General features: G+C 39.3%; 1 protein-coding gene across 25 annotated transcripts in view; it reads left to right on the forward strand.

Annotated features, from left to right (window-relative positions):
* Window positions 1-14,408, forward strand: part of NCOA2 (nuclear receptor coactivator 2) — a 126,987-nt gene that overhangs the window by 72,809 nt on the left and 39,770 nt on the right. For all 25 annotated transcript variants that reach the window (XM_083747537.1, XM_083747546.1, XM_083747555.1 and 22 more), the window contains 2 exons: window positions 1,186-1,290; window positions 4,572-4,744. In XM_083747537.1, coding sequence (XP_083603663.1) covers window positions 1,205-1,290; window positions 4,572-4,744 — 259 coding nt within the window. In that variant the 5' untranslated portion in view covers window positions 1,186-1,204. The remainder of the gene's footprint in view (window positions 1-1,185; window positions 1,291-4,571; window positions 4,745-14,408) is intronic.

Below are 14,408 nucleotides of genomic sequence, written 5' to 3' on the forward strand. Positions count from 1 at the left end.
TCCATCTATCTCTAGAAACAATGGAGAAATGCGCCTTTGGGGTGAAATCAAACCGTTGGAGAGTCCCTTAGAAGGATTGGTTTAATATTAAATAAGCCTGCCAACTAGGATGCAGTTTATTGTACACTTTGTTATATATAACACAGTTGGTTGCTTCCTCAGCTCAACTATGACGTTGGATAGACCTTTTTCTATTTAGGTTGCTAAATGATGCTTAGGACTACTAAGAGAGCTTCCTATCTTTGGGGATGTGTGTGTGTGTGATTGAGACTGTATGATTCATTAATTCCCTCTTTCTCACTCTCTCTCTCTCTAACACACACACACACCTCCTCCATCCCTCCCACGATTTAGAACACATGGAAGCCTATAAAGAAATGACTAAGAATGATTTATATTTGCTACAAACCATTGTGCTCTAGTTCTTCCTAAAACCTGCAAGTGTTGGTATTTTGTATAGATTTAAGTCATTACCTTGTAAAAATGGCAATGTGTGCATATCTTTCTGGTGTAATTTAGATTTACGTATTTCCATAGTGCATAAAACTTACACAAATGTACATCACCCCAATCAGTAGACTGCAAATATTTGTTTTAAACTAGCTTAGTAGAGTCAGGTGGAAAGATGGCTTTCTTTTGACCAGATAGTGTATCTCTTTAACTCCCTGGGGGCACTAAAGCAATGGAAGTGTCCCTCCCTTATTTTTTGAAGCTTTGCTGTGTGGTTAATACTACAAGGATAAGAGCTTGTAAACATTTAATCCGTGTAGAAGACCTTAGAATAGCCGATTTCAGTTAAGGCAGGTCCCAAGATTCAGGTAAATATATAAGCAGCTGAAAGACCACACTAGTTGGTCCCGTATTTACTTATTTATAAACTGTTACATCCTAGGAGAAATAGCTTAGAAGATTTTCCAAGGTTCAGAAACAGTGTATAATGAGATCCTGGTTACCAAATTGCTTTAATTTTATCAGAGAGAAAGAAAAACTGTTCATTAATTGTTTTCTGATAGAACACCTCTGGAAATTTAATGGAAATTTAAGGGGAAAATGTATGTTGTTTATTGAAACAAGCGGATTATAAAAGTGGTGGGGTACAAAGACTATCAAAAGCTCAAGTACTATGAGACTTATGGAATACTGTCTCTTTATTCTAACTGTTTTATTATGCTTTGTCTCTTTCAGTTGCTGATATGTGTTTAAGATGAGTGGGATTGGTGAAAATTCCTCTGACCCAGCCAGGGCAGAGTCAAGAAAACGCAAGGAATGTCCTGATCAACTTGGACCCAGGTTAGTTAGAATACTTTATAGAACCCCGGGAGCTAAAGGGTTTACAGAAAAATATATTGTTTGATTGGTTGGGTGCATATATTCACTTTGCCTTGCCACTCTTTTAAGTCACTACTATAGATGACAAGTTAATTCATTTTATTGTCATTTCAAATTATAATACCATTTATTCTTTGAATTTTGTTTCTGGGGGAAAAAAAACAGTTTTGAGTCATCATCTTCCTGCTGAGGATGTATTAAGTCAGTTGAACCTTAGTTGCAGGATTTGGTCTTTCAGTTTCTATAAAATTGCAAAGCTATTTGAAGTTACTAACTAGTGCCCAACTCCTTTATTCAGTCCATTGTCCATCAACTGTTTAATATTACTTTCTAAGCACACATAATCTTAAATGTTTAGCAGGTGTCAATTGAAACATAATGCACATCTTTCACCATGAAGTCTTGGAAAGTCTTTAGAAGTTACATGGCCAAATTGACAAACTTTTGTGGTGTGATATATGTTTGCTGCATCTAAACCACAAAGCCTAGGGCTTGCCAATCGGAAGGTTGGCGGTTCAAATCCTTGTGACAGGGTGAGCTCCCGTTCGAAAGCACGTCAAAGCGCAAGTAGATAAATAGGTACTGCTCCAGCGGGAAGGTAAACGGCATTTCTGTGCACTGCTCTGGTTTCGCCGAAAGCAGCTTAGTCATGCTGGCCACATGACCCGGAAAAACTGTCTATGGACAAACGTCGGCTCCCTCGGCCTATAAAGCGAGATGAGCACCACAACCCCAGAGTCGTTCGCAACTGGACTTAACTGTCAGGGGTCCTTTACCTTTACCTTTATATACACTGCATACAGCCCATATTTTTGTCATCCTAAGCTAGACAATGGGGTGTTAGAATAAACTTGTCTCTCAATTTAAAAATTCTGTCAGAAGTACATGTAGTTTCAGGATTAGGAAGGAAGCATGTCTCCCTATGCAACATACTCTGTCAAAAGCTGCAAATCCCAGAGGTGCTTAGTTCTTACTGGCCTTTCCTGTGAGGAGGCACCTCTTGTGATGAGGGTGTAATAATGAGCTGGCAGCAAGAAAGAGGAATGTTCAGGTTGCTGGGTCAGTGGCAGCACAGCTGCTCTCATAGTATTTACAGGCATCAGAACATATGTGAGTAAATGGCTTAGGCTTCTTGGCTCCTTAGGGAAAAATATATTTAAAGCCAGGGCATACATAAAGAAAACAATGAATAATAGAGGAACTGATGGTAGATCCCAGGATCAAGAAACAGTGTCTAAAGGACATTTTGTCACTTGCATATAATAAATATATGCACCTGCTATACAACCTTGTCTGAATGTAAATACAAATAATGCAGCCAGAAAGGTATGAAGCTTAGAGAAAGGGAACTAAATAAGCTAAAGTACACTAATCAGTACACCCAGTTTTTCAAAATGGGATAACGGGGCTGTCACAAGTTTGTCCCAGGCTCAGAAAATAATCTCCGTAAAACACCATGTGTGTAAATGGCAATAAAACATCTGATAGTTACAGCAAACTCATTTTCCCAAGTGATATCATCCTTTATGTAGAAGAGCAAGGGGAGAGCTCAAAGGTTTGCAGATAAACAAACTTTGTGGGTGGAACTTAAGAGGGAAGAAGCACCAAAACAAGCTGAATTGAATTCTGAGCATGTTCAATAGGCACCTGGCACTGTGTGTCTGTTTAGGGGGGAAATGAGGGCAGGGGCAGAGAGTGGGAGTATCATGGAAAAGGTTGTGGCTGGCTGGAACCTTGAGCAGGAAGATGGGAGACTGGTTTTTTTAAAATTTTTGACTGTTAAATAGCCCTTGAAGACTGAATGGTTGATGATTGGCCACGGAATGCAGAGTGCTTGCTGTGGGCAGGAACGTGGGGTGGAGTGGAATATCTTGAAAGAAGCCAAGGATAAGTGGATGGTATACTGAACTGAATAAGAGCAGTGCACTGTGCAATATTTTGTTGCTGGTTCCACTTGTAAATAAAGAGTTAAGACCAGATTAGCTAATGATCCTGGAGATCTTTGATTTCATCAGCATCATGTGACTTAACTCACAGTAACTCTAGGAAATGAGTGATCTATTTTGTAGTCACCTTTGGCACTGTACACCTTGCTGCTCTGGTCTCCTTATAACACTTGCTCTTGTTTGGTTTATATGGTAAAATTTGAGATGGGTGTGTCTCTCTGTGTTTGTGTGTGTTTGTGTGTGTTTGTGTGTGTTTGTGTGTGTGTAAGCGTAAGTGAGAGAGAGAGAGAGAGAGAGAGAATGTATGTGAGAATCTGTCAGGACAGGTGGCCAGATCTTTTGTTCTTACATCTTTTCTTTCCCTATAAGCAACACTGTTTGTATGCTACACCCCCCTCAAAAGTTAAAATCTGTGTCTAACAAAGCTAAATTCTCAGATGCATGTAAGTTATGTCAATCAAGCAAGTTATGATACCTTTATCCTGCATAATCTGCAAGTCTTGAGTAAATAAAAAAAAGAGAGCCACTTTGAACTCTTCACCCTGCAGCTACTGGGATTCGGATTCCACCACTACTTTTGATTTTTGTCCCTATCATTGCTTGCAGATTCTAAATTCTTTGCAGCTATATTGGCTAGCGGTTTTTTGTTTTGCTTTTAAATGAAAGCTAAGGTACTGGGAACACCATATTTTTCACCTAGTACTGAATCATGTGCTTGAGTGATATGGTTGTGGAATTGTAGCCTTGCCTTAGAAGTATATGTAATACTGTACAATGGTTTAATATTCCCAATTTGCAATTGAAATATGATCTTGGGTATTCTAGTTTAAATCATCTCCAACCCCAATTTGATTGTAAGTAGTGGATTCAAGAATCAACACATTTAGAGCTACCTTCTGTCCCTGATATTTGGTGGATTGTTTGTGAATTCTTCAGGTGATGGTGTGAAGAGGGGATTATCTTTGGGGACTCCAGAATCACCATATATAAACCTGTCAGCTGGACAAGCAGTAAAGAGGCTTGGACAACTTTTCAGTGATGTTGAACATTATTCCATAATTCAACTACCCTTAAAAGCTGTATATGTGCTAAGAAGTAAAACTTTTGAGTAGCATGGATATGTGGTTAATTCTTTCCCTTTTTCATATTTGAAAGTGTGCTCTAAAATGAAATATATCTATCTGAGAAATGGGAGTTGGTTGTTTTTCTGCTTTTTGCCACTTTAAAATAAAATGTATGTTTTCCATGTTTAAAAAAGGTGCCAGTTTTAAGAAGTTTGACCTTTTTTATTTTCAGTCCTAAAAGAAGCACTGAAAAACGTAATCGCGAACAAGAGAATAAATACATAGAAGAGCTTGCAGAGCTGATCTTTGCTAATTTTAATGATATTGACAATTTTAACTTCAAACCTGACAAATGTGCAATCTTGAAAGAAACTGTGAAGCAGATTCGTCAAATAAAAGAACAAGGTAAGAAGAGTGTTTTCAAGTGTCCACTTTTATAAACACATGAAGCGGACAAAAGGAGTAACAGTATGTCTGACATTTCTGTGCAGAAACAAAATGTATACAAAATAAAATCAGAGTGACCATCACAACAACAGTCATTGTGATAACATTCTGTCTAACTGCCCTGTGCTAATTAGTAGTAATAGCTAGATACTACGGTTACAGTGGGGATGCAGGTGGCACTGTGGGTTAAACCACAGAGCCTAGGGCTTGCCGATCAGAAGGTCAGCGGTTCGAATCCCCGTGACGGGGTGAGCTCCTGTTGTTCGGTCCCAGCACCTGCCAACTTAGCAGTTCGAAAGCACGGATGGCAAGTAGATAAATAGGTGTTGCTCCGGCGGGAAGGTAAACAGCGTTTCTGTCCGCTGCTCTGGTTTCGCCAGAAGCGGCTTAGTCATGCTGGCCACATGACCTGGAAAAACTGGACAAATGTTGGCTCCCTTGGCCAATAAAGCGAGATGATTGCCGCAACCCCAGAGTCGTCCGTCAGGGGTCCCTTTACCTTTTACGGTTACATTGACAATTATTCATTGGTATGAATGTGATGCTCTGCATAGAATTGTCACTGCTCTGCTACCCCTTGTATTTCAAGACCTTTTGGGCCCATTATTTATTTATATGTTTGTAGGTAGATGCGCATGTCCCAACTAAGGCATATTAGTGCAAAGAAGTAGGCTCTATATGGATAGTTTGGGTCCAAAATGGTTTTCCTTTGCTGTCAATGAAATTTGGAATTAACAACCCATATATGTATGAAGACTTCCGTAGAAGGTTGAAGCTATTGCAAAGGTGAAAACTCAGGCATGTTACAATCTGTGTAGCAACTGTGGTAGCAACTAGTGCTGTGTAGAATCTGTGTAGCAACTAGTGCTTTATATTTCATTTAAAAATCTGAACCCAGGTGACAGATATGGTTTGCAGAGGAATAGCTTCAAAGTAGCTGAAAGTAGCATATAATGCATGTTGTGGGACAAATAAATGCTTTCTTCCACATACGCAACAATAAGTTCAGGAATGTTGTTGTTGTTGTTAAATTTCTATACTGCCCTTCATCCAAGGATCACAGTGTAAAACACAAAAATACACAACATAGTAGCAAACAAAAACAATGATGTAGGTTACTGGAAGTGGAATTCAAAAGGCAGAGTTATTTGGAGACAGGTCTCCTCCACTAATAGTCATTCCCTGTTCCTTTTTTTTTCTTTCTTTCTTTTGCCAAGCGTGTGAGGAAATAACCTATTGCTGCAACAGGGGTGCTTGCCTGTGCTCCTTTATTTATGATAAAGCTCTTTAGTCCATACAGTAGAAGCCTGTGAAACTTGTGCGGGCTGCTAAACCAGTCATCTTAGTGCTGTCACTGCAAAGCGACATGACAATGATGGTTGTTGGCAGCACTTACTGCCCAGGCTGTACTGCAATGGGGGTCATTGTGCTCAATCCTGTGTGTTTTAAAAAACAGCCACTAACTCTTTAGTAATCAAATTTCCTTTGAGAGAATTCATGGCTATGCAATAACTTCTTTCTCCTATGTGTTTTGTTCTGCGTTTTAGGAACTGTAGGAGTTGGCCTTTGCCTTCTAGAACCCTGGGTCTTAGAAAATAGACCTTGCTGCTTAGTGCCTTGTGTCTATTCATTATACATTTAGATCATCTGCAACCACTAGACTTTTATACCTGTTCTTATAAATAGGGGTGGGAACAGAGTAAAAACAGGCTCTTCACTGATTACCTTTCTAGCCCAGCAGAAACCTAATGAAGAATCAGAATTATCCCTCAAATGAGTCAATTGCACATGAATATTTCCTTTGCCCCACCACCAAAGCGTAATCCTGGTAAGTGAGGGAACAAGCACAATGCTAGTTCATGGGAGAAGATTGTTGGCTTAGGGGAATTGAGAACACTTCCTTTGCCTTAGCTGGTCAAGGAGCTGCTAGGCAGAATAACACTGGATCTGCCGAAGGCCGTTCCTACTGTTTCCCTTCGCAGAAGCTTTTTATTTAAGCGCTCTGCCTTTCTTGCCAGGTTCTGGAGCAATTGCATGAGGCTCCCATGAGATCATGCAAGAGTCTCCAGAACCTGGTAAGCAAGGGTCCCCCACTCCCTTTCTGTCTGTTTGTTTATTTATTCATTTAATGGTGGTCTGTATAAATCTGCAGTCAAGTAAGCAAAGGCAGTGTACGTTGTGATTGCCCTGTAGTTCCCCCATTCTTTATTATCATGCTGTGTGCTTGACATAGATTGGAAGCATCACAAATATGAATAAACATGTCTGTACAGCATAGTAAGGTCTCTGATGTTGCAGTTATAATCACAGCGTGTAATTCTGGCCTGGAAAATTAATAATACATTTTCTGTATTTACTTGCGTTGTTTTGACTCAGGCCATGAAAGATGTACATCATCTGCTCCATACTCTGTAAATGCAAGTTTACTTGTCATTCTAGCCTCCCTGACTTTTAAATGTCACAGACTCCATTGCTTTCCTACTAATTCCAAGTTTGCTGATGAGGATCAATGATCAGCATGTTAAACATGCAGCAGGGTACTGCCTGGTTATCAAGAAGGGTGATGATGAACAATCTAGCTGTTAATGCTCACATTACAACTGTCAGCTTTCATTTTCAAAATAGGCTTATACATCAAGCACTGAATTATGTTAACCATTGTGCTAATGATGTATATGAACTTGACAAAGAAAAGAAGATGAGCATTAATTGCAAGAAATTATTGGTTTGCACAATTCTAAAAAATGCTTAGTAGTCAAAGCATGCCCCTTGGCTGTGCTGTTGGTTCTAAGGATTTCACAAACCATTCATGGATACCAGAAGGTTAGATGGAATCTACACATATATAAAAGATGCTGTGAAAATGCTTTTTAAAAAAAGTTTTGAAAAATATATTGAATTTCCCATAGCTCACTGTCTCCATCTAGTGTCATATTTGTATATTGCACTTTACAACACACTTTAAATGTTTTATTTGCAGCTGTATAGCTAAGTCCTTATTTGGGAGAATATTTTCTTCATGCAGAATAAATTTAAGGGTGCTGCAGAAAATAACAAGTTGTGCAACGGAGTAACTTCACAGGACAGTGGTGCCCTTTGTATTTATCTTAACCCACTCACCCCTATTAGCTTCTCAGTCCATCCATCACCAGCACTTTGATATTGGGTTGATCAGCTTTATCAGGAGGAATCTGAGATCTATAAGGAGCAAAATATCTAAGATTACGTCTGGTATTTTCTAAGTTACATATTTGTTGTGGAATGTTATATATGCATGCCTTTGCGCAATGTCTTACATCCTGGCAGAGTTTTGAAACAGCAGGCTACTTCATTCTCTTATATGGAGATAAGGACAATGTTATAAGTTGCAATGTCTTTGGAACTAACATAAAAATTGCTAGTGTGTTTATTTCCCCTCCTTCAAAAAATCCTCCCCACTCTTTTCTGGGTCTGTGAAGTTTCTGTGCCTCACCAAATTATGGGATCAACAACCATGTTCATAATTCTGAACTATATGAGTTGTTTATCTCCTTTTCTTTGAAGCACATTTATTCTACTTGTATAACTGAAGTGTTTCTCCATCTTAAAATGTAATGTAGGGAAGACTTGTGTGTCTGCTTTTGAGCCAGAATGCAAAGGACCTAACATGTTTTAGCGTGCTGTTGTTTCTTAGAACTAGACATGTCTACCTTTCCTAGGGCTTTTAGTATTTATCAGGAGCTTTTGCTGAAGTGACTAAGTGCAATCTGAAACATATTTACTCTGAGGTAAATCCTAGTGAGTTTAATAGGACTTATCGCAAGCAAGCAAGCGATGGGATGGATGCTTAGCATGGAACTGTTTAAAACGTAATGCATAAATTGCCCTCATCTTGCCAGACCTGGTGTATGTAGAACTTAGGTCCATTTTATTATATCATGTTGAACAGATGCTTAATGTGCACATACATGAAGTGGCTTTAATGGATTGTAATTGCTTTAAATAAATAGTTTCAGGGCTTCAGTCATGAGAAAAAAAATAATGAAAGAAAACCATGTTTGAATACGAGAGTATGGTTTTGTTTTCTACTTTCACGTTGATTGGCTTTTTATTTTAGTTCTCAGTTATGATTTTGAGAGAAAATTGTGCTAAAGGTTTTGTGTCAAATATCTAGTTAGGTTGACTTTACAGCTTCCTTGCCTTGAAAGTTGCTAATTTCATAACCATGTAAACTGCATTTCGGTAATACACATTTTCTGTTTTTCTTCTGGAACTGGTAAAATGAAATGTTGCTGTTGTAAGTGTGAAATTATAAGTGGCTTTACTAACATGGGTGGAGTTGTATGACTTGGACGCTGGTTGTCTTGTTGGATACCTGGATTCCTTTGTTAGAAGCAATCTCTGAGTTTAGGATAAATGTAGCTTTGTTTGTATATCTGAGGGACCTATTGATTTGCTGCTTAACACGTCCCTCTGCTGTCCCTCAAGAATGGAGAAGGTTCAGTTTTTTCCATGTTGATTATGGCATCTCTGTAGGCCAAATATTTGGATTTGTGATTCCATACAGCTGTAACAGTGGCTGTCTACAAGCTATGGTTTGCAGATTTTGAGCTTCTTCCCCCCACATCAGCTGGGTTCAGAACGTAACTTCTGTGTAAATGGGGAGTTGTCTGTATCCCAGGGAGCCAATCAGACTACATGAAGTGGGAAAGGGTGTTCAGCGGCAATCGTGTCAACAGTCCAAATCATTCAAATGTTCCAGAGCCCCAGTCATATCAGCTGGAAAATCCCTCAGAGCCACCTGCGTGAACTAGAGCTCTCCCTGTGCATGGTTCTAATCCTTGCAGAAGCAACCCAAAGTCAGGATGAGGTCAGCCTTTCAATGCTGACTTCATCCTGACTTTGCTGTGATGCATGAAAATCAGTTACAAATTCAGTTCAGTCTCAGTTTGTTGGTTGCCACTAGCATGTATTACAGTAATTGCATCCTGATGAGCAGGACTGTTGAATTCATAAATGCAACGCGGTACCACGTGGACTGCGTACACAACTGCATCTCTCCCTTGTATCTTAAAGATCCATTTGTGACACGACCCTGGAGTAAGAGGAGCCCTTGTACAGTGCCTGTCATTTTCTTTGGGCCTCTGAGCTTGCAGAGTCCAAAACAAACTGCAGCTAGTCCCTGCACAGGGCTCTGTATGTGGGAAGAGGTGTGCAGAGTACTATTTGTTGCTATTGCTTGCTGTAGGCGCAGAAGACCCTGTGATCTCTCATGAGCACTGGTAGCACAGAGAAGTAAAAACTGTAAGAGAAGGAGGGATAAGGGAGCAAGCACTGGCAAGGGCAGACAACTGGCTCCTTAGTCTCTGTTCACAAGGATGTTCTGGACGGTTGCCTTTGTTCAACATGTAGCAAAGTGCTGAGCAATAAAAGTGTTCATAGTAGCTGTCACTGACAGTGCTTCCCTGTTGTACAGGCAGTGCTACACTAGAAGGCAGAGCCTATGAGACCTTCCTTTTGCTGCCTGACAAAAGATGCTATGTACTCTGTTCAGTCCGACTCCCTTGTGTTTATTTCTGTTGGCTCTGCTGCATACAGTATTGTTGCTTTCCTTTTGTTCTTGCATTTCTGTGCTTTTTGTAAAAGGAATAGCAAGTCTTCCAGTGAAGCCAAAGTGAAAGGGACATAATCTTAATGACTCTGAGCTTCTACCAGTCATTTAAACACCATGACCCTAGTCATTGGTGATTAAGATAGCATTTTCATAGCTTTCTGTTTGATGGTGTGGTGTTCATTTCAAAACAACTCAGGCATTCTGAGGCAAAGTGAAGAAAAACCCTACAGAATTGGGTTTTAAAAGAGCTTCTCTGTTCAGCTTACGTTCTGTTTATTCTTAAAAGGTACTGCCATTGAAGTGACGCCTGAAACTAGACAATTCACCTATCAAGAAAATATCAAGAGTAAATTTTATTTAAGCAAGTTACTTTTCAACCATTTCTAGGAGAATCACTCACCTCAAATATTTTGAGTTCTATATAGACTGATATGATTGAGGGCCATCTATGAAGATGGAAGTATGCTATGTTGTAGAAAATTGAGGTTTTTGATTTTAAGAAATGTCACATCCTATTATAGAGAAATGGCGTAGTAGAAACCAGTCCCAACTTGATTGCATTCATTTCAGGGTGTGTTTTTTTAATTCCTGGAGAAACAAGAAATAAATGTGTTGTACCATGAGACCTTCTGCTTGCAAAACATGTGATTTATCATTGAGTTGGGATCCATTTCACATGCATACTTGAGTGACAAATGGCCATCAGTTGAGATTTTAAAAATGTGAGATACTTCATGGTCACATACTCAAAAAAAATTCCCCTTGTACTTTGCACACCAAAATGTAGCCTTAGGCAAATTAATAATAAAACACACTTCTTCCACTTTGTAGGGACTGAAGGCTAAAGAAAGAAATATTTTTAAAACTACACATGATGGACAATGTGACTAAACAGCATATATAGTCTAATGATATCGTGGTTCATGTTGAGAAAAAAAAATCATATTTAATTAGCTATGGAACATTTGTATTCCTGCCTTCAGTTTCTAAAACTATTTAGAGATCTGATCTGAGGATTAGTGGTTTCATACAGTTCTAACAATGGTTGCCTGCAACCTATGGTTTGCAAATTTAGAGCCAGCCACAGAATGTGTGCTCCCTCCTTTCTCTTTTTACCTTAAACCATGACTTGGTATTATATCTTCACTGATGCTAACCATTGTTGATGATAACGAGGGACCCCATTCTTATTCACAGCTTAATTCAACATTTCATAGAATTGTAGAGTTGGAAGGGACTGTAAGGATCATCTAGTCCAACCCCGTGCTATGCAAGAAGGTGCAGCTGTCCCGTATAGGGATTGACCTGCAATCTTGGTGTTATCAGTAGCATGTTCTAACCAACTGAGCTATCATAGAAACCCTGACTTGACAAAACACTGAGTGAAACAATGTTTTAAACCAATGAATTTTATGTAATTGAATGAGACGTTTCAAATAATGCTCACTATCATTTGTACTGAGTTTAAATGCCTGCCAGAAGAACTATACACTAATAATAATAATAATAATAATAATAATAATAATAATAATAATGCTGGACATTTGACTGAGCTACCCCAGCCAATCTGGGCGGCTTCCAGCAAATTATAAAACCACAAATTCTATTATTCTTTCATTTCCTTTGTATAATCTTATATGACACATGCAGTTTAACAGCAGAAAACAACTTTTCTGACACATTCTGCAAAGCATATAATGTGGCATTTGAAACACGGACAGTGTCATAGTTTTAGGGTAAAAAAACTTTCAGCTTTTAAGAATATTTTAGATTAATCTGTTTGTGTACTGTACTACTTCACACAATTCGGCATCCCTACTGATAAAAGTAAGACGTCTGCTTTCTGTTCTCAGCCATCAAATGGAGAGAAGGAGGCGGGGAGGGCTGGAAATGTGATGTCATTGGTAGTAGGGGATTGGTTAATATGGCTATCACTCCCCACAGATTGTGAGAAGCTCTCATTTGCTGACAAGGGGGTTGTGTGTTAGGAGGGGAATGAAGCAATCTCTTCACTGTTAGGGCTGATCTCAGTGAGTAAACAAGCTGGGAAATAGTGCAGCTGTGCTCTTTAAATATGCACTGCAGGAGATTTCAGCAAGCTGATGATATATCACGCATTAATGTTGAAAAGATAAACACATTTTGAGAGTGCAGGAAGGGCCTTGTGTTTTTATGTTGGCAGAATGCTTCCTAATGAATAAGAATGTGCTGCTGGCTCACAAAGCCATATGGCAGCTTTTCTAATTTTAGTTCAGTGCAGATGCATAATTCTCTCTTGTTTTACCTCCTAAAACCTTTCTGTGGTGATATGAATGTTTTCCTGTAATATCTTGGTTTTTAGCAGTAAATGTGCCTGTTACTCTAATGTATCCTCTGCTCTGTTGTAAAATGTAGCCCGAACGTGATATTTTCTCTCTTACTTTTCTAAATAAAAGGCAAACATGGCTACGGATGGCACAGCCTTCCTGCTGAGCCTTAAAATTGGAATGCTAGTTAATTTTATATATTCTTTTGAAAAACTGGTGAAATCTTACAAGAGTAACTGACAGTTTCCTGCTGACTGAAATAGTGAAATGTGATTACAGTCCATGAGAGCTTCACAGATTTCAGAGTCCGGGCTTTGAATAATAAAACTAAAAGAACCTTCCCAAAAGTTAACAAAGGGTAGGAGCAACTTTTAAACACTTCACTACGCTGGTCCAGCATATGGCATGTTTATAGCTTGCTATCTTTCTCAAACTCCTGTTTTATTGCCAGAACACTGGTTTGTTAAAATGCTTGCAAATTTGAAACTATGCTGTTTCGGGTGCCATTTTGGTTTTTTTTAGCTGGTACTGTGACTACTTAAGAATATGTAATGTTACAAAACTGACGCCTGTCTGAAGTAAATTTCAAGTAATTCCAGGAACTGTTTCTGCAAAAATCCCCAACATTACATATTTTAAATGATCTGTGCCTCTTATTTTTCCTTGCTTTACGGTTCCAATACTGCTTTAGGCTACCCATGCAAACTAGGTATAGATTTAACAGATTTGCCAAGGATGCCAATATCACTAATTGCCGCTGCTTTTTCCTTCCACCCAGGCTAAAAGCAGAGTTACTGGGTATATACAATAACAGGAGTAAAACTAAATAGATTTCTGCCTGCTTTTTTTATTTAACTCTGATGTCTTCCAGTCATATCATCATCATCATTTTTAATTTGTATACCACCTTTCTATCTTACAATACTCAAGACGGTTTACAAGCTGAAGAAACAAAAAATGTACATCTTATGACAATCTAATGCAATACAAAAATGTGATAATAAAACATAACTTTAAAATAGGCAACCTCCATCAAAAAAGTAACATTCAGCAATCATTAGAATAGTATAAAATAATAATATCAACATATAAAAGTTAAACAGAAATCCACTCAACAGTTACAATAATATCTAAACTATAATCAATAAAACAATGGCAAGCCACAGTACATAAAACAATGCAATACACATTGAGAAGCAGAGAGTGGGGCAAGGCAGGTGGAAGGAGGCCTTGCCTGATGGAGTCTCTCCTCTCACTTCTTCAACCAGGCACAGCTCCCTTATAAGGACTCCTAGGGCCAATATGATTTCTCTGCTCTGTCTTGCATTCATTAAAAATAGCCTACGAAGTAGCAAGATGATTTTGTAGTTGAGTCAGTGGTGTCGGGGCAGGGGCGGGTGGTAGGTGCACCCCGGATGCTATGTCTGGGCGGGTAACAAGAAGGCAAGGATTCTGGCGCCGGTGGCAAACCACTATGTACAGCGCATGTGCAGCGTCTCACGCATGCGCTGTATGTAACACCGCTGCACATGCGCTGTACATAGCGGTTTGCTGCCAGCACCACTTGAGCACTGTATGGACAACGGTGGGATCCCTCCGTCGCCGCTACAGCCGCGAACGGAGGATCCTCTGGATCCCAGCACCCTCTGTACATTGCTCGTGACACCCGGGGCGGCAAACTGCTATGTACAGCACATGTGCAGCATCGCTACGTACAGCACAT

Source organism: Podarcis gaigeae, assembly GCF_964106915.1.
Source record: "Podarcis gaigeae genome assembly, chromosome: 7".
In the NCBI taxonomy this organism is placed as follows: domain Eukaryota; kingdom Metazoa; phylum Chordata; class Lepidosauria; order Squamata; family Lacertidae; genus Podarcis; species Podarcis gaigeae.